Below are 22,419 nucleotides of genomic sequence, written 5' to 3'. Positions count from 1 at the left end.
AAATACAAAATACTTTTGAAGAGACTTCAAAATAGAGACTTTATAGAGACTATTTAGAAACATATGTAACGATATTATACACTTTAACAAACAAAAAGATTTTAAAAAAGCTAAAAATTCTAAAAATATTGAAAAACAGAGGGAAATTAGTTGCATATGTATCATATTAGGATGTTTATGTTATTAATGTGCTCACGTTATTAGTTCTAATATGCTGTGAATAGTCTGAAAAGAAAAATATGATCTGAAACTTAATGAAGAAAAACTAAATAAGACAGTCCTGCTACTCCAGAAGGTGCTGGTGTGGAGGCAAAAAAGGAAAAAGAAAAAACGGTAACTAGAAAAAAATTTAAATTTTATTTCAGCAATTAAAAGTCTTTTTTGCTATATTTATTTTTTTGCTTTAAATGTATATAAACAATATATATATAAACAAATATGTTATATGCAAATGTAAAAAATCCACTTATATAATGTTTTATTTAGGATCATTTGTAATATAAGTGAACTTTTCTAATAATTAATCTTTTTTAATCTTTTTTAAAATAGTCTTTTTTGCTCAAGCTGTTTTGTTTTGAATTTTTTTTGTATGTTAATGCATTTAAAAAAATTCACAATATTGAAAAATCACGAAATAAATTTTCTCATCCAAGTTTAAAACTTCAATTTTAGATTTGCCCTTCTCTCTTGATAATTTCTGATTGCTAAAATTATGCCGTCTTCTTCTTAGCAAGTCATTTACACTTTTTTTTTTTTTTTTAAACATCTTCGCTTCCAACAAGGCTGCAAGCAACCACTAATTAAAGTTGGAAGTTACTGGAAGAGAAAAGATGAAGATTGTAGAGCAAGATAACGATTGACAGACAACTTAAAGGATTGCAAATTATATGAATCAGGAAAACAAGATGAAGGAAGCAAATTCCAATGAACTGATGTTCAAGAAAAAAAACTAGACGAATAAGAGTTTTTGGAGCACTTAGGAACAGTCACAGAAAAAGGATGAGACTTAATTAATAGAGGTAATGAGACTTAATTAATAATGACAAGTAACACGAGAATGAATTTTAGTAGATTGCACAAGAGAAGCTAGCTCTTTAGAGCAGTCCCCATTATAGTATTTGTAACCCTAATTAGAAAAAAGCGGAAAATTTTTGTTTGGACTAATAAGACCATTAAATAGGATATATACGCTGCTTTTTTGTAAATCATTGAAGCCAAAATTTTTGAGTATATGATGTCAATTAATGAGCTATTAATTATATGCATTTAGGAGAAAAACAAACCTAATTATAAATCTCTTATAAACTCAATGTAAGCGGAAAAGGTGTACATGTTAATTTTTTTGCTCTTAAAGCAATTTCTTAGAATAAATTATTTTACTAAAAAATATTGAAGTAAAAAAAGAATAGGTATAGAAATGATTGGTGTGGAATAGATATGTAGAGAAATAGTAGGTTTAGTAAAGACCTGCATTTAATGGTTACGGAAAGCTAGGATATATTTATAAGGAAAAAGTATAGAATAAGACAGTGTGGCATAGAATAGATATATATAGAAATAGTTTAGTAAAGTCCTAATAATCATACGTCTAAATAATCGTGTTCGATTTTTAGAGCATAAAAACCCAGCGGCTGAGAATGCTCGTGCAGTCTCTCCACTTGTTGGTCGTATAGATAGAATATAGTTATACACTTTTTGAAGGTGATCACCTCTTGTGCCACCACTTTCAAATAAAAACATTTCTTTTTGAATCTTAGAAGTTATACTTTCTACCCTTATAGGTGTTGTTCGTATAGCTAGCAATCCTTTTTCCATAACTTCGTTTAATTGTTCACTAATTGTTTTGACTTTCTTATCGCCTTCGTCGCTTCTTAAAACCTGGTTTAGCTGAACATCACAACTGCTGTCTGCTGCTGATGCTATATCTGCGGGATGAAAACGCTTTATCATGCTTACTATAATCTTTTTATTTTGATTACTTGTATTTGGTACAAAAACATCTGTGATTTTCGTTGATGTAACCTGGCCATTATGAAGATAATAAACTAAGCTACTTAATGGTGTTCTCCTCTCTTTAATTCGGTGACTCAAAGCAGCATACAGTTTATTCCCGATTTCAGATTTTTGTTGTTTTATTTTGGTCAACATAAACTCTAATGCAATGTCAGCTGTAATTAAAGTTGCGTCTCGTCGACAAAGTGCTTCCACAGTGGCTTTAACAGGAGTCAAAAGTGCTACTAAATCAGATACAATTTTATATTCATTTTCGTCCATCTTAATTGAATCGTCAATTTTGGAATCCAATTCTAAATCTAGAAATGCCTTTTTAACACAATATTTTAATTTGTCAAATCTTTCAAGCATAAGCAATAAGCTGCTCCATCGGGTTTTACAATCCATAATCAAATGGATGACCTTTCCAAACTCAATTTTTACGTACTTTTGTAAATAATTTTCATTTTTGGTTGGGGACCTTTTAAAGATTTTTACAATTTTCCTGACCTTTGTTATAACAGGTCCAAAAACTTGGTGTTTAATAGTAACCTCAGAGGTTTCATTAAACAAAAATGAATTATTTGAATCTTGAATACAATCTTCCTCTTCAGAAGCATAGTCATTAATACAATCATTATCTTTTTCTTCATCACTGTGGTTCTCTAAACTTGCAAAGGTAGTGTGCTCATCATCTAAAATTTCATCGATTTCCAAGTAATTGGGGTCATTTTTATAAAGAACTGATATTACTGCCAGCTGTAGAGCGTGGGCAAAGCATAGTTGTTGATCACTTTCTATAATTTTTCCAAGTTTCTTCATGACGCTTGCACCATCCGTGGTAATACCAATGATATTGTCCTCAAGTTTTATTTTAAAATTGTTGAGTCTTTCGTTTAGAAGTAAAACGCACTTTTCTGCTGGCATAGATCCTAAAATGCGAATCAAACCTATATTCCAATAACTTTTCAACTCGTGTACGTTCACATTCATGTATCTGCAGTTTCCAAAAGAAGTCCACTCATCAAGCGTTAAGGAAAACTTGAAGCCTCTTGATATTTGATCAATTATTTCCTTTATAACTAGTTTTTTAACCTGTTCATAGTAGTCTAACACCATTTTTCGAATAGTGTTTCGTGATTTTGGGACATTTTTAAAGCCTCGTGCAACTAACCCAGCTCGTATATCAGAAGAGTTGCAAATTGTATTAAATGATATACCATCTTTTGCTGCCATACGGGCAAATACTTCAGGTAGGCATTCATCTTTTTTCGATGTTGTTGGAAAATAACTTGTGATTTTCGGTTTTTTATTTTTCGGTTCTAATAATTCTTTTGAAGTTGAAGGTGTCGTGGATAAACTTGATTCCTGCGATGTTAATTTAATTTTATGTATGGAAAGTAAATGGGTATGAAGACCTTTCGCTGAACCACCAGCAATTTTTAATATTTTTTTGCATGTAATTACTTTGCATAAGGCTGTTTCATCTGCTCCTTTTAAAAAATGTTTCCATATGAGATTTGTGCTGTTGAATTCAGCGTAGTTAGTCATGATATTAGACTAATTTCTATCTTATTGAAAAAAAAAAGTTATATTTTAAGCTATTTATTGACTAATTATCTTTATTCATAATTCAAAATGAACTTATGTGAAAACAATTATACTTCGAATTAATAAATAAAGTTTATTTAATATACCTTCCGTATTTGATAACTTTTAATGTTAAAGAACTTGTGACAATCACGCCAATGTTAAGAATTTAAAAAATAAAAGGAAAACATTGCATGGAGAATAAGCAGCTCAACAAATTTTATAGCGAAAATTTAGACATTTTAAATAAATAAATTAAGTTTAATCAATTTTTGTTTTTATTTATTGTTTATTACAATCCCGAAATCCCGGGAAATTTTAGAGACTAATCCCGGGATTTCGGGATCATGAATTTGTCTGTAATCCCGGGATTTTGGGATCCCGGGATTGCCATCCCTAGTTATTGGTTCCCTCAAAAAGTGAGATTGAACATGTAAGCAAAATTAAATTGGACAAAATTAACAATATTCTTAGAAATAAATTAAATTTGCAACAGTGGAAAAATACCACTAATGTTATAAATTGGTTCTCCATAATCGAAAATAAAAATGACTGTACATTTATCCAATTTGACATTAATGATTTCTACCCCTCAATAACCGCAGATATTTTAGATAAGACTATTGAATTTGCAAAAAGCCACACAGTTATTCCTGTTGACACAATCCGTATAATAAAACATTGTAGAAAAACCTTACTTTATTTTAATAAGGAAACTTGGAAGAAAAACATACATGACTGCTTTGATGTAACAATGGGCAGTTATGATGGAGCAGAAATTTGTGAATTTGTTGGACTATATATTTTAGATTTGTTAAGTAAAATAATCAATATAAAAGATTTAGGCCTTTATCGCGACGATGGTTTATTAGTAATGCGTGGAAAATCTGGTCCACAGCTCGACAAAATTAGAAAAGATATTATAAAAATTTTTTAAAATATTGGCTTTCAAATCGAAATAAATATAAATTTAAAAACTGTGAATTTTCTTGATGTCAAATTTAACCTCTCTGAAAATTCATATAAGCCTTTCAAAAAACCAAACGATGAACTATTATATATTAATATTAAATCTAACCATCCACCCCAAATTCTAAAGCAAATCCTGATTTCAATTAATAACAGACTAAACCAAAACTCCTCAAATGAAAATGTATTCAATTCCTCTAAACGAATATTTGAAGATGCCCTTAAAAAAAGTGGTTTTGAAAATTTTGAACTAAAATTTGACCCTGAAAAAAAGAATACAAAAAAACGAAATAGAACTAGAAATGTAATTTGGTTCAACCCCCCATATAGCAAAAATGTTTCTACTAACATAGGAAAAGTGTTTTTAAAATTAGTCGATAAGCATTTCCCGCCCTCTAATAAATTATATAAAATTTTTAATCGAAATACAATTAAAGTTAGCTACAGTTGCACAAAAAATATGGAAAGAATTATAAAAGGTCACAATAAGGCTTTGTTAAACAAAAAAGAAATCCTAAATGAAAAAACTACAGAAAATTGTAATTGTAAACAAAAAATCAATTGTCCAATGAGTGGAAGTTGTTTATCAAAAAATGTGGTATATAAATGTGTTGTTTCTTCTAAGAATGTACCTGATAAACAATATATTGGCATAACAGAGGGTGAATGGAAAAAACGTTTTGCCAATCATAAGCAATCTTTCAAAAATAAAAAGTATTCAAAAGACACCATGCTGTCAAAATATATATGGGAATTAAAAGAAGAAAATATTGATGATTTTATACTGAATTGGTCTATCCTTAAAACAGCGCCTGCATATAACAATATTTCCAAAAAATGCATACTATGCCTACAAGAAAAATTTGAAATAATTACACATGCAAATCAAGAATGCTTATTAAACAAAAGATCGGAATTAATTTCTAAATGTAGGCACCAAAATAAGTTTCTCCTAAAAAACTATAAAAATAAATGAGTTCAATTAATATTTACATTAACTACTCTTTTTAAAAAAAACATTTATAAAAGTAGCATAAGTAATCATTTCTAAAGAATTGTTTTTATAATAGTGTCAGCAAATTCCACAAATGTGTGAAAATTTACAGTAGTTAAGACATTTGCAACTTCCTGCAATTTAATTTTTGGTATAAATTGAAGTTTTATTAATTTGATCATTCATTTCTGATGAATCTTTGTTGATGAAACACAGTGTAAAATGGAAAAAAATTTTTGTTAAGTGATTTTCTACTAATATATATATATATATATATATATATATATATATATATATATATATATATATATATATATATATATATATATATATATATATATATATATATATATATATGTATATATATATATATATATATATATATATATATACATAAATTATTTTAATTTAAATTATAAGTAATTTAATTTATTTGTCTCCAAATTTATAAGAACTCACGCTATCACAATTTTAATTGTAATATTAACATTTAATTTTTAATTTTTTTAATTTAATGTTGATGACTGCCGTTAGTCATGAAACTTAATTTCGGAGTTATAGAGTTGAGAGAGGGTTATAACCAAAATTAAGTAGCCTCCTCGTCTGTAGTGGCCTTCTGGGCCTGGGGAGGTGAAGTTACAAAAACAAAAAAAAATATATATATATTTATATATATATTTATATACATATATATATATATATATATATATATAAATATATATATATATATTATATATATCTATATATCTTTTCATTATTTATATTTCTTTTTTTTATTTTTTTCTATCTTTTTTTTTTCAGTTTTATATTGTTATATATATATATATATATATATATATATATATATATATATATATATATATATATATATATATATATATATATATATATATATATATATATATATATATAAAATCTCTTTTCCATATGATCCTTCAAAGGATCATATGGAAAAGAGATTTTATCCTCACATAAGTGACAAAGCATGGGTTTTTCTCGCAAATCATCATGTTAGTCGATGACAGATTGATGGCCAGCATAAAGTGGTCCAAGGCCTGCCAAAGACGATAACTTACAAGAGTTGACGGCAGGCTCAACAGCGGCATCAGACTACCTCCAACTATTAGTACACTCCCATGGATCGCTATCCCTGTACTAGATAGATAGATAGTCCCTGGTAGTACAGCGCTCAACTTGTATCTCCACGCAGCGACCTTTTTCGTCAAGGTTTGTGTTTCCGAGTTATAGAGTTGAGAGAGGGTTATAAACCACTATTAAGTAGCCTCCTCATCTGTAGTGGCCTTCTTGGCCTTGAGGAGGTGAATAACAAAAAAAAGAAAAAGAAAAAAAAGAAAAAAATGGAACCCTTCGCATATTATACTAGGTGTTGTATCCACAGTACACGAACCCGCATAAGTTGTCTGGAAAGTCAGCTCCACTGATCATACTCTCGACCGTCTTGACATGCACTCATCGGGCTAATTGCTCAACCACGTGCAGCAAGTCGCACTACGAGCTTGTACATCATTGTCCCAGCTACTTCAGGCATTCACCGCAAATTTTTAAGTCTTGATACCAAAAGATGATGCCTAAAAATTTGGGCACTTTCATTACATTCAATTATTTATAACGGTCTTCCAACCTCGACTAGATTCAACTTGATAAGTATCTGCTGGGTTTTACGCATAATTGTTCCAACTGCCCCTACAGCAATACCTATAAACCGATATCTCCTCAGCACCTCTGCTATTATTTTCCTCAAGTTTTTTTTTTTTTTTTGTTACTTCACCTCCCCAAGGCCGATAAGGCCACTACAGATAAGGAGGCTACTTGTGGTTATAACCCTCTCTCAAATCTATAATTCCAAAACATGAACCTTGATGAACAAGGCCGCTGCACGGAGAAAACAAGTTGAGCACGGTACTACCAGGGACATGGTGGGGATCAAACTCGGAACCTCTCGCTTATAAAGCGAGCGCTCTACCACAATACCACTACCGCATCAGTTCTTGAGTCCAACTCCTATCAAGCCTGAGTGGCTCGTATTTAGCAATTTTTGCATCTTCGCATTGAGTTAGAGGTCTTTCCGATTTCTTGTACAAACATGCCATATCGATGACAGTAATCACACCATCATCTTTTACAACAATATTGGGCTTGTAACGCTTGCCATTCCCAGAGACACATTCTGCGCCACACCCGTCTGCTTGGCTCACCATTGAGTCTTAGCTCTTTAGCAAGTTTATCACAAAGTAGATAACTTTTGAGTATGTTTCTGCTGTTAAACCACAACACCAACATTTTTTGAGAGTCTGGTCGGCTATGCCTCTTGACAGTTTGATCTTTGTTGGAATCACTCCTGCCATTGCCTTCCAAACTTTTTTTTTTTTTTTTTTTTTTTAGATTACTCACCTCCCCAAGGCCCGAGGGGGGCCCACTACAGTCGAGGAGGCTACTCATTTTTTTTGTGTTTTTTATTTTTTATTTTTTAGTTGTTATTCGTGGTACAACCCTCTCTCAACTCTTTAACTCCGAAACACGAACCTTGCCGAGCAAGGCCGCTGCGCGGAGAAATTAAGTTGAGCGCGGTACTTACAGGGACATGGTGGGAGTCGAACTCCAAACCTCTCGCTTACAAAGCGAGCGCTCTTACCACTACACCACTACCGCATGACTAGAATTTTGTTAGCAGATCTTATATTCTTTTCCAATAACCAGTGCCGGTTCACCGAGGACTCTGCTATAGTCTTAAGGGCGCCTCCATTGGTTTGATTGCCAACTTTGATCACCCTCTTAACCTCACAGTACTTCCTGGCGGCATCCAGTTCTATCCCTGCTAATCTGGCCCTTTTCCACAAAACTCTATTTGACTGCACAATGTGGGCCGAACAACTCGGACTACTCCATCCGTTGACTTTTTTTCTGCAGCTCTCATATATTGTATGACAATTCCTGACACTATATCAGGAATTCCTAAACGTTTGCTCAAATGCATCCATTCACTATTGCACCATGCGAGGAAATGAATGATGTTAGTGTTGATGGTTAACTTCCTTTAATTCGTATAGGGTCCAATAGTCACTTGCTTGGCCAGGGCATTTACATTCGTAAAAATTCACCCATTTGTGGTGAAACTAGGTTTGAATCCACAGACTATTCTTTCATGTGCTTTCATTTAGCACCACTTCACTCTATCGCCTTTCTCTTTGTTCTATATCGCTTTCCTTCATTTCAAGACTGCACTCTTCTTGATGTTATTTTTAAATTATGTTATTAAAAAATTATGTTAAAAATTTTATTATAAAAAATAATTTTTTAAATTTAATTTCTAAATGCAGAAATGAAATAAAGTTATTTTTAAAAAATAAAAAAACAAATGACCAGTACAAAATTTGTCCTAATTCTACAGAATTCTTTTTATGATTTTTTAATTATCTAATGTAGTTGATGCAACATCCTGGTTGCAAAATACTACAGTTATTGCATAATTAATTATAACAATTCCTAACTTCCTGTGAAATAATTTTTCTATAATTTGAAATTTTTTTATGTTTAGACATTCTTCCTGATGAACCTACTGATGGTGAAACATAATATTGAAGATAAAGGTTAGATAAGTGTTTTTACTAATTTTATATATATATATATATATATATATATATATATATATATATATATATATATATATATATATATATAAACTATGGCATCTTTATATGAGCTAAATGAGCTCACTTCTTTTGCGTATCTAAAAAGATACGGCTTTTTCAGGAATAGAAGAAAAAAACAAAGAATAATGAAAGAAAAGATTGCTGCCCCATGCCAAACCCTCAGTTGATGTAGCAGCACTCTGCTGCTAGTCAGGCTATTTGTCAGTGGATGTATGTACTGAAGCCCCCGGCAGGAGGCTATTTCAGTATGACATAAGACTGCTCATCTAAACAAGCAGTATAAGATTTCAGTATGACATAAGACTGCTCATCTTATAAGCAGTATAAGCAGTCTTACGTCATACTGAAATAGCCTCCTGCCGGGGGCATCTGTTAAGATGATGCTCAAGAACTTTAGCCCCACCTCTGATCCTGTAGTTTAAAAGTTAAACAAAATTTCCCACTCCATTTATTAAAGAATATGTATAAAAAAAAAAAAATTTAATTTTTATTTTTAGTTATAATAATTTATAACTTCCTGTAAAATATTTTTTTATATAAATTGAATTTTTTTTGAGATTTAGTAACTCTTCCTGATGATCCAGCAATGGTGAAACCATTGCTGGATCATCAGGAAGATCAAGCAAAATGAAAAATTTGAAGGATTTCAGGTCGGCATTAGCGTGCTGACTTTAGCTGAATTCAGGTCTCCAAAAAAAAAATTGGATTTTTTGCTCTCTGTTACAATATAAATGGATTTAACAGAAGCCTTAACTTCTATCAAATTAAAAAAAAGTTTTGTAATTAATGTTTCTTCTCCGCATGTGTTTAACATAACTATACCAGGACTAAACTTTCGTAATAGACTTTCTGATCTTAAATAATATTAAAAAACCATAAACATGTAAATGAACAGTTTTAATTAATAAAATAAATTAAAATTAGATTTTTAAACTTAATAAAATAATAATTAAATTCCAATTAAAAAAGCGTGAGAACAACATGCATTTAAAAAGTAATATTTTTTAAATTTAAATGAACCTTGAATAAATTTGAAAAACAAAGAAAAAATGAATTAAAAAAAATGAATCAATTTTTGTTTTAATAAAACATGTCAAACTTGAAAAGCAAGTAATTACAATAAATAAATTATAAACTAATATTTAACGAATATTATATATTTTTTACATGTATTTCAATTTGCATGCTGACACTTTAGGATATTCAGGTTGGCAGTTGTATGCCGTCTTAAATCAAAGATAGGTCGGCTTTTGCGTCAACATTGCCAAATGCCAACCTGAATTTCGCAGACTGTGTATATATGTATATGTATATATATATAATATATATATATATATATATATATATATATATATATATATATATATATATATAATAATATATATATATATATATATATATATATATATATATATATATATATATATATATATATATATATATATATATATATATATATAGTTTGGGATAGAATAAACCCATGTACTAGCATTGGCTACTATAATTGGAAATTAATAACATTAACACCAAATATCTATTGTTGACATTACAAAAAACATGAATAAAACTCAACGCAGTACAATCCAATGCTAGTTAGGCAGATTTGCACTAATATATTTACCTTTTTGGGTAACCATAGACTTTTTTTTATGTGCAGATTTATATTTGAACACCGTTGATTGCAATCTTTTTTTTGGTGACAGATTGAGCTTAAGCGATGTTTCTTGATTGGCATATTGAAGACGATCTTTTATCTTCTTACTATCTTTTATTTTAGCATCGAAAAACAAATCAGTAGAAGCAATGCTATATTTTTCAATGTATCGAGCTAAGATCCAAGCATGAGAGCGAGGTTTTCCTAAAAACTCAACATGGTAATAATGTGGATCACCTGTTCCATCTTTATAAAGATCAATATGAGCTCCATTTTCTTCAATAGGATCAGCAGTAATTACAGCAGGCCAACTTAATAGAAATAATAGCCATAATTATATGTATATATTTTTATATATTAATATATATATACACATACCTAAATATATATAAACATATATATAAACATACACACACACACACATATATATATATATGTATGTATGTATGTATGTACATATATATATATATATATATATATATATATATATATATATATATATATATATATATATATATATATATATATATATATTCAAAAACATGTAAACACTTTTGTCGCATACTGTATATATATATATATATATATATATATATATATATATATATATATATATATATATATATATATATATATATATATATATATATATATATATATATATAAATGAATGAGAAGTGTTTATAGCAAATTATTTATTGAAACAAAATGTCAGATAAAAATAGTTTTGTCGCGATTTATGCTATTATTAATTTTAATGCGAAATTAATACTTTGTGGCTATATTTTTAATTTGTTTAAATAAAACATATCTCAATTAGTAATAAACGGTTTATTTAAACTTAAATTTCGTAATGTAAACAACAGAAAAATTATAATTGAAAGAATGAAGAAAGTGTCGAAAGAAATGGAAATTTAGCTGTTCAGAAGCTTAAATCAGGATTGTCTCTTCGTGAGATAGGACGAGAACTTAATATATCTTATTGTTTAGTCTATAAAATTAAGAAGCGAAACGATATAGAGGAGAAATGCAACAAAAATGGACGCAAGAAAATTTTCACTACTCAAGATCAGAGAACAATTTCTAGATTAATCATGACAAATAAAGCAAAATCAGAACATAATGTAAAGAAACAATTAAATAATGCTCAAGGTACAGTTGTAAGTACTCGAACAGTGCAGAGAGAACTCAAAAGAATTGGATTCAAAGCAAAAAAGAAGATCAAGAAACCACTACTAACACCGAAACATCGTAAACAACGATTGGAATTTGCAAAGAAGTATGAAAACTGGACTTTTGCTGAGTGGAGTAAGGTGATTTGGACAGACAAAAGCAAGATTAACTTGATTGGCTCTGATGGCATTCGATATGTATGGAAAAAAGCTGGAGAAGGAATTTCTGATCGTGACTTTATTCCAACAGTAAAATATGGCGGCGGAAAGTTGTTGTTTTGGGGATGTTTCTCTTCATCTGGTGTTGGTAAAATCGTAAAAATTGATGGAATAATGGACGCGAAACATTATATTGACATTTTAAACAATGGCTATTTGCCTAGTTTACGAGGATGGCGAAAGCAAATTTGTTCGACACTTTTTATGCAAGACAATGATCCAAAGCACAAGGCAAAAATCACATTAGAATTCCTAAATTCGAAGAAATTTAAGATTCTAGAGTGGCCTGCGCAAAGTCCCAATCTTAACCCGATCAAGAATCTTTGGTCTATTGTGAAAAATCGAGTTTATAATTATGAAACAAGAGCAGCCAGTCGACAAGAATTATGGGAACGAGTTGAGTATGTTTGGAGTTTGATAACTGTTGAAGAATGCAAGAAGTTGATTGGTAGCATGCCTGCGAGAATTGCAGCAGTCATTAGAAGTCGTGGAGGCTACACTAAGTATTAATTTCGCATTAAAATTATTAATAGCATAAATCGCGACAAAACTGTTTACATCTGACATTTTGTTTCAATAAATAATTTGCTCATTCATTTAAATTCAGGCTCAAAACATGAAACTACAATGAATTACCTTTATTTTGGTATATATATATTGATATATAAACATGTATTTCAATCATTTATTTTAAAAAAGAATATTTTTCAAAAACATGTAAACACTTTTGTCGCATACTGTATATATATATATATATATATATATATATATATATATATATATATATATATATATATATATATATATATACATATATATATATATATATATATATATATATATATATATATATATATATATATATATATATATATATATATATATATATATATATATATGTATATATATATATATATATATATATATATATATATATATATATATTTATATATTTACATATAGATAAATAACACAAATAAAACTAACTTAAAGTTAAAAAAAATTTTAAATATTGTCCAATGGAAAAAAAATTTTAAAGAAAGTCTTACTGCACAGTCTTATATAAACATTTAAAAAATACCATTAAAAATATTCTTGTATCCTTTTATCTTAGCTGACATTATGAAAAAATGACACTTTATATTTTTTAACTTTTAGTTTAATTCAAATCAAAAAAAATTAATTAATATTAACCATTATCAGTAAAACATTTGACCAAATTTTAAGAAAGAAGTGGTTGTAACCATTTTCAGTTTAATACCAATGCACACTTACTGGAATTGTCAATACGTTTGATTTCACATTTAAGGCAACCATTTGTAACAAACTTACAACCTGATTGCTTTAAAAAATCCTTTTCAGGTTTATAATATTCTATGATAAAAAATACCCAGTCTAAACAGACTAAAGATTCATTTAGAGTCTTAATTGTTGTTGTTGTTCTCATTCTTGTTTGTTTATAAGTCCTAATAAATCAAAAAATATATATAAAGGTAAGTGTTGATAAACTTATTATTAAGAATATTTTTTATGGATGCAACTCTATTTTTATATTGATTTTAATACAATATTTTAGAGGAGTATAGATACCCTCGAAATTAAATATAATGTATATGGGTAATTCCACATCAAATCATCCAAAATTCAGGAAATTTTGAAGCACGCAACCATGTTTTCTTCAAACTTCTTTGACTGTTGCATGTTACAAAAAAAAAATTTGCAAAAAAAATTTTGGTTCAAAATGTTAAACAGTTTTTAACTTTTGGAGCCCAATATTTCAAAACACCCCCGTTCAAATTTTTGGAACTGGAAAAACAAGAGTAACATATAGAACAATAATTTCACTTTTGAATAAATTATTAAAAAAATCTTGCTAATAAAATTCTGATCAAGTAAATTAAATTTGGTTTATAGACTCTATAAAAGATAAAAATATATAATATAAATGTTATATTTTAGGAAGTCTTGCTTAATGTTTTTAACTACTAAAAACCCATCCTGCTTTATTTTTATATAAAAACTGACCAAGTGTGATACCAGAGTGGCAAGCCAATAGCTAATTCAAATTTCCAATATATTTTCAGAACTTTTCAAGGAAAATTTTGAGTTTTTCAATGATAAATTGATTTTTTCTTGACCAGAAAAAAAAGAGTTGATTTATAATATATAAAAATAAAAAATAACTAAATAATTAGTAGATGTTAATAATACTTACAATAACATTACTGACAGTAACATTACTGACAGTAACATTACTGACAGTAACATTACTGACAGTAACATTACTGACAGTAACATTAAAAATTTTATTTTTGCGCTACAGAAAATACATAATTATCAAAATCAGTAAAAATCTATGCAAAATTAATAACTCTGGAAAAGATAAAAAAATGATAACAAAATATTTAACTATTTCAGAAAAAAGTTCCAGGATTTCTAGAAACTTTTAATAAAAAGGGCGTTTTTCCAGGACTTATCCATTTTTTTTTAATTTTGTCAACTATATAGTTCATTAAAAGTTCAGTTATAGAACCACATTATTTAGTTAAATTGTATTGGAATTTAAAAAAATTAACAATTGGGTGTATATAAATTAAAATTACCGATATCTAGTGCAAAACATCATGCTAAATAATGAATCTAAAAAAGATTATTATTTTTACTATTACTGATTACTATTTCTACATTAAAACAGTATTTTTACAGAAAAAATTAAGTAGGAAAGAGGGATTATTTCTTTTATGAAATACTACTTTATTATGGTTCATACCTAGTAAATTATCTTATTAAGATCTTTTCTATTGGCTTAATGATATCTGAGGCATGCAAAGGCCAACAAGATGTTATAGAAATTTTAAGCAATAAAGAAAAAGGAATCATATCTTTACCTTGTGACATTGAATTATCAAACTTAAAAATATTATTTGAAAAACCTAGTAAAAATATTTGAAAATGCATTCATATGGCAGAAAGCTTTTGTGATCCATTCAACGCACATAAAAAAAAAATTACTAGTAAGTAGCTGTTGCTCTAGCTCTGGTAAAAAGTTTAAAAAAGCAGAAACGGAAGAAATACAAAACGAGAAAAATATTTTGAACTATTACAAATACAGTCAGTATTTTTTTGATTTGTAATTTTAAGAGACAGGTTTAAAATTTATGTCGTATTTGGCAAGTATTTTACTTGCCAAATACGACATAAATTGAGAAGTATTAAATATAATATATTTTATAACGCGCTTTAACACAATGACAATTTTGAACATCATCTGTCTTGAATTATTGTCATAAAAACGTTAATTATTGCTTTAATTAATAAAAACCTGTCTGTAAATTTGTTAAGTGTAAAATCTATAAATATTTTATAACTAAAAATTTAAGAATTCAGCAAATATTTCTAATAAATTACGTCGTTTACCAAAATTCTTCATTAATTAAAAATTTAGAACTTCTGAAATATCATTTCAATAGGATAACAAATACGTTATAGTGATAAACGGCATTAGAAAAAAAGTTCACATTGTTAATGTAAACAATGTGAACTTTTTTTCTAAGCTGTTTATCTTTTTTTCTAAGCCATTAAGAAAAAAGATAATATCAGAATATATAATAAGGTGATTAACGTCTTTTTTAAATGTTTATTATATTTATTATATTTTAACATAAAAATCTTAAATTTATTTGGTTCTTGCGCACTCTTTACAAAAACATTTTTTTGTTTAGCTTTTTACAAAATTTATAGGAAAGTCATAAGATTGATAACAAATGCTTATTTTAAAAAACAAATAAAACAAAAACAAATAATATTGATTCAAAAAAAACAAAAATCTACAATGATGTCATTTATTAAAACTCTTTGGAATTAAATGCGCTGGAATAAATTATAAAGTCTGTAGATTGCGGCGTATATTTTAAAGTCTTTGAGAGATTGGCTAAGATGGAGACGGCGAGCTTCGAGTAAAACAACAAAGTTTGTTTTTCTTAGTACACATTTATTGTTTTTTTTTTACTTAAAAAAATTCTGCCCAAAAATTTTTTTTTTTATTCTCTTTAAAATGAACATAACTTGTCTTAGCACTTTGAGATCCCTTTAAGAGTCAAATAAGTGTAAATTTCATTGCAAATAACTGCTTTATTCTGGGGAGAAGTAAAAAGACCACACTAATGAATTAGAGATTAAATGTTAAACTTACTTTAGTTAAAAACAAAAATTTGTGGTCACAGTGTAAAGATTTTTGTTAAAACGGCGGTAGTAAAAGAGTTAACTGCCAAATCTATGAAATTCTTTTCAATGATGGAATTACCAGATGGATTTCTAAGTGTTGATCCTGAATTATGGAATGAACATGACGATTTCAAACAAGCAACAGAGATGGTAAAATTGTTGAAAGTGGTAAATGATCATGCAGAACGAGGAGTTGTACTAATCCAGGAGTATAGTAGACTTATCACTCGCAATGAATCCCAGCTCCAGTTTCTGCTACAAGTTGTGGAAGAACATCGTCAAGCCTACCCAGACAGCCGAAAGCAAACTTTGGTAAAGAAGCCAGCAAAAGAGTAGAACATTTAAACTCAAGAGTTATTGTTAATTAATTTTAGTTATATTTTTAATCAAAAACTTTATATTGCATAACATGACAATAACTGCGCATTTTACACAATACTCATACGACATGAAGTTGTATGAGTATTGTGTATCTCAAAAATATAGTTTGTGAAACTAATAAATTTATTAAATTTGTTTATGTTTAATTAATGATTGTCAAAAATTATAACAATAATGAATACTGTGATGTAACAAGAAATGAAAAATAATCGTTAATTTATTCTTAATCTGTCAAATTTTTCAAAACTTTCTAAACTTTGGAGCACTTGAGCTACCTCTAAATATAAATATTTTTTGCTGAAATTTTCATAGGAATGTTTTCTACTTGAAAGAAACAACTTAAAAGGGTAGGACCATCAGAATTAAAAAAAAAAAATTTTTCGCTAAAATAAGCTCCACCCTAATGTATATGTATATATTAGTTCTCGGAATTAGGGTCAGAATGCGGCAATGCTGACCTGAAAGTGTTTAAGGTCGGCAAAAAATTGCAGACCTTATTTCTATATTTTATGGTAAGACCTTTATATAAAGTTTTTTTTGCCAACTTCTAAAATGCCAACCTCTAAAAGATTAAGGTTGGCAAATTCTTACTGACTTTATTTTTCCTAATTCCGATGGTTGATATGTATTTATATATATATATATATATATATATATATATATATATATATTATATATAAATATAAATATATATACATGTATATATATTTATATTTATATATATATACATATATATATATATATATATATATATATATATATATATATATCCTTTACATGTATATATATATATATATATATAAATATATATATATATCTACATACATATATATATATACATACGTGTATATATATATATATATATATATATATATATATATATGTATATATATATATATATATATATATATATATATATATATATATATATATATATATATATATAATTGTATATGTATATATATATATATATATATATATATATATATATATATATATATATATAAACATATGGCCAGAGTTGAAAAGTAATGTTTTTGTCACGGAAGGAAATGGATACACTAAATTGTAAATTTAAAAAAAAAAAATGCATAGATGGTTTTGATGATATTTTAAAACAATTGTAATTGGGATTAAAAATATTATTTGTAGAGTTCTAAAGTTTCTGCTATAGGCCTTCAAAACTTGTGTCACAGAAGGAACGATAGAAAGGCCATAAAAATAACTTTCTACTTTAAATTCTATCAAACTTAATAGAGATACAGCAAAAAAAAAAGTTCCTTTAAAAAGGTATAAGACTTTTAAGTTAAATTTACAAAAGTGTTTTTGGCAAATATTGAACAAAATTTTTTATTCCAAATCAATTAAATTCATTTGATGTCATGAAAGGACATGTCACGGAAGGACAAAAAGTACAGATTAATGAAGTTATCATATAATTCTTTTTTAAGCAAATGAAAACAAAATTTACATAGACCTCATAGATTTTTCATCATTGTCAATAACTTTCTTTTTCTCCATCAGCTTCTCTATTCTTTTTTCCCCATGTCAACAATTTAAAAAACATTTGATGATTTTTTAAAGGTGCTTTTTAAGTATAAATCAATTGAATTTAGATTTAATCTTCTAACATGGTGAACCTTCAAAGTTCCATGAGTGTAAATGCTATCATTAAAATTTGGTGACTCAATATCTTTTGTGTCTAATTAGATTACAGTAATGTCACACAGCCGATCAGCTACTTCAAAAAACTGTTTAGCATTTTTAATTACAACTTTAGCTGACAAAACTTCCTTGTAAACTTGGTTTTTAATAGTTCCACCAATTTCATCATGGGGTCCATTAAAGTGATGTGCCTCACCATAACTCCAAGTCAATGCAATATTTTCAGGATAATAAAAGAAGGACTAAAAGGCAAATTGAGATCAAAACTGACCAGCACATCTGTCACTCCAGAAGTGGAAAGTGAAAATTGATGGAGCTATACCCTTGATCATGCTTATAAGCCGGTTGTTGTTTGTAAATGCAACATTGTGATCATGTTTCTTTTCATTTGATATAATTGCTACTGGAAATTTCATCAAATTAAAAATTTTATCAAGTTTACTGTTCTGAACTGTAATACTTTTATGAAAGTAACAAGCTGCTGTAAATATGGTAAAATGTTCATGAAATAGGCACTCTGGATCTCGTGGAGTTGTTTATTTTCGTAGTTCTTGGAAAATTTGAATGTAAATAGCATGTAACTGTTTGAACGATAGAGTTTGACGCCGTCAGATTTCCCACAGTAAATAGTTTCTTTTCTGCCTGGGCAACAATAGCTTGTATCTGTTGTTCTAAAAATTGAACTACTTTTTCTTTGTTTACCTGTATCATTGATGGCCTTCCAACTTTAAAAGATAACTTTCCTCTAGAATTAAAAAAAATGTTGCTTTTTTTTTAGGTGATAAACTTTGCACAAGAGCAGATAAAACTTTAACTTGAAGTGGACTTTTTTTTGGCAGAGCTCGCTTTAATTTGGCTAATGAACGTAATACCACTTGATTAGTTGTTCCATCATTGTGTACTGTTTCCATTTGAAAACAAGATAATGCTTATCCAAAGAGAAAAAATGAGTAAAAATAAACATATTAATAAAATATATAAGGAATTATAATAAATCATATAATGAATAACATACAAAAATAAAAATAAATAGCATAGTTTTTCAATAATTCAATTCAAAATGATATTTTAATCTGATATTTTAACATTTTTACCTGTTTCTTTTTAAAAGCTCTTTCTGACTTTTTTTTCTTTCTCTGTCCTTTTTCAACTTAGACTCATATTCTTTTGTATTTTGCTTTAAATGCTCTAACTTTGCTTTCTTTCACTCTCTTCTTTCACTTTCTTTTTCACTCTCTTGACTCTTTCTTTTTTAAGGTATTTCTCATTATTAGTTTCATTTAGTCTAAATAAATATTTCTTCTGTGATTGTGAACCAGGCTTTACTATTTTTTTTTGAAAGCAAAAAGGAACAAAAAATCCTATCATAAAATATAGTTACGCTAAAAAATTAGTTAACTATAAAATGAACTTAATTAAGAAGAAATCCAATTGTCACAGAAGGACACCAAATTCAATCCCTATAAAAAATGTTTACGATGTATTTGGCTTAATCTGCAATTAAATCTTAGTAAAGTTCACTAAAATCTAATACTTGGTAGAATTTAAGAAAGTCATCACTTATACGGCCGATAAATAAAAACTTTTTACTCAAAATTTGTCATGGAAGGATTCATACTTTTTGTAATGCATTTTCTAACATTGTTATCTATGATAAGAAAATGTAAATATGTTTTAGATATACACCATACTTGGGTATTTCTAAAAAAATAGTGAAGTCCTTCACAAAAGTTAGATGCATTCTAGATCTTTCAAGTTTAATTTATTCTGCTTGTCCTTCCGTGACAATGAATAAGATTATAGGTTGACTATAAAGAGTTGATGTAGGGCAACTAACAGTCCTATATTCCTCTTTAAGGTTGAAATTGTAAATTTAACTATTCTGCCAATGAAAAATGTATGTTGGAACAGTTAGAACATTTTTTTGACGAAACTGGTGTATCTACAGTTGTAAAACCTAGTAAAATTGTGGCTGCAAAGGGCAAGAGAAATGTTGATGCTATGACATTTGGAGAAAGAGACACTAATGTCACAATGGTAACCGCTGTATCTGCCTCAGGAAATACAGTGCCTCCGACATTTATGTTCTCTCGCAAAAAATTACAAAGATTATTTTGCTAATAATGGTCCACCGGACTGTATTGAGGTAGATAATTGCAGTGGCTGGGTTACAGATATTGAATTCAAAAAATTTATGCAACATTTCATGCAACAATTCTGTTGATTTTGGACAATCACTCTTCTCACTTACATTTTGAAACACTAAACTTAGCAAAAGGGTATGGAATAGTCATGTTGTCTTTCCTACCACAGTGCAGCCATAGGCTGCAGCCACTAGATGTATCAGTGTTTGGACCTTTAAAAAGTACCTATCAGTTGCACAAGAGGCATGGCTGAGAAACAATCCTGGAAAAGCCATAACAATTTATGATACACCAAAAATTGAATCTGATTCATTGCCATTAGTTATAATGTTTACTAACATTACAAAGGGTTTTCAAAAAACTGGTGTATACCCATACAATGCAAACATTTTTGCTGATGATGATTTTATAATATCATTTGTCACAGACCGTTTAAAACCAGCAAATCTCGTATCTGAGCTATCACACAAAGCTCATTCTGAAGTCAAACATCATCTTCAGGTCAATCTTTCAAAAATAGTATTAATAAAGAGACGTTACTATTCCTGAAACTCCTAAAGCATTTTCTCCAGAAACTGTGCGACCTTACCCAAAAGCAGCATTAGGAAAGATACATTTGACAAGATGATTTAACAAGAGACTTGATATTCTAACAGATACTCCAGAAAGAGTTATATTAAAACAGCAGCTAACTAAGAAACAAAAAAAAATTATCTACCTGTCAATCTCTTTCAAGTAATAATAAAGAGCATGGTAAACAAGAGACTTAGTTACATAGTATATTAAAAAAAGTTAAGAAACAAACAAAAAAACTAAGAAAGAAATTTTAAAGAAACCAAAAAAAAGTTCCTGCTGTCAATCCTCTGCAGATCATGGTAATAAGGAGATTCTACTGCTTAGTATATTAAAAAAGTTAAAAAACAATCAAACAAAATCTAAAATGACAAAAAAATTAATAACAAGTGCAGAACACGATTATACTTGTCTTGTATGTTGGGAAACTTATTCTGAAAGTCTACCAGAAGAAAATTGGATCCAGTGTCAAGGTTGCAATCAATGGTCTCATTCAAAATGTGATTCATATTCTAGTCAAAATTATATTTTGCATTAAGTGCAAAATGGAAATTGATAACTAACATTAAGTGTTTAGCTATTATTTTATCATAATATTAACAAGTTTTGTTAAAAAATGTGTTAAAAAACTTGTGCTTAGTTTTAAGATTAAAAAGTTTTGTTTTGTTTTTATTTTAGTCTCAAAATTATTAGTTTTTATATTAATATCTTAAATAATTGTGGTAGTGGTGTAGTGGTAGAGCGCTTGCTTCGTAAGCGAGAGGTTCCGAGTTCGATCCCCACCACATCCCAGGTAGTACCGCGCTCAACTTGTTTCTTCGCGCAGCGGCCTTGTTCTTCAAGTATCGTGTTTCGGAGTTATAGAGTTGAGAGAGGATTATAACCACAATTAAGTAGCCTCCTCGTAAGTAGTGGCCTTCTGCGCCTTGGAGAGGTGAATTAACAAAAAAAAAAAAAAAAAAAATTGTTAAAATTGTTAAAATTGGAAGTATATATTTAATTTATAAGGAAGGTATGTTTTGGTTTTAAGACAGAGTTAATATTTGTCACAGAAATGCATTTATTTTTTTATTGCTCAACTTACCCCACACAATTGCTCAACTTACCCTTCTAGGGCAGGTTGAGCAGCCTAATAAACTTTAGACTATGTTTTCTAAAATAAATCGACAAA

The 22,419-nt window shown here is 28.4% G+C and overlaps 1 protein-coding gene across 3 annotated transcripts in view; it reads right to left on the bottom strand.

The window, feature by feature from the left end:
- LOC136086769 (uncharacterized) overlaps window positions 1-22,419 on the bottom strand; it is a 95,962-nt gene that overhangs the window by 68,603 nt on the left and 4,940 nt on the right. For all 3 annotated transcript variants that reach the window (XM_065809249.1, XM_065809248.1, XM_065809250.1), the window contains exon 4: window positions 10,838-11,181. In XM_065809249.1, coding sequence (XP_065665321.1) covers window positions 10,838-10,951 — 114 coding nt within the window. In that variant the 5' untranslated portion in view covers window positions 10,952-11,181. The remainder of the gene's footprint in view (window positions 1-10,837; window positions 11,182-22,419) is intronic.

Source organism: Hydra vulgaris, chromosome 11, assembly GCF_038396675.1.
Source record: "Hydra vulgaris chromosome 11, alternate assembly HydraT2T_AEP".
Classification (NCBI taxonomy): Eukaryota; Metazoa; Cnidaria; class Hydrozoa; order Anthoathecata; family Hydridae; genus Hydra; species Hydra vulgaris.
This window is presented reverse-complemented; position numbering and strand designations above follow the sequence as displayed.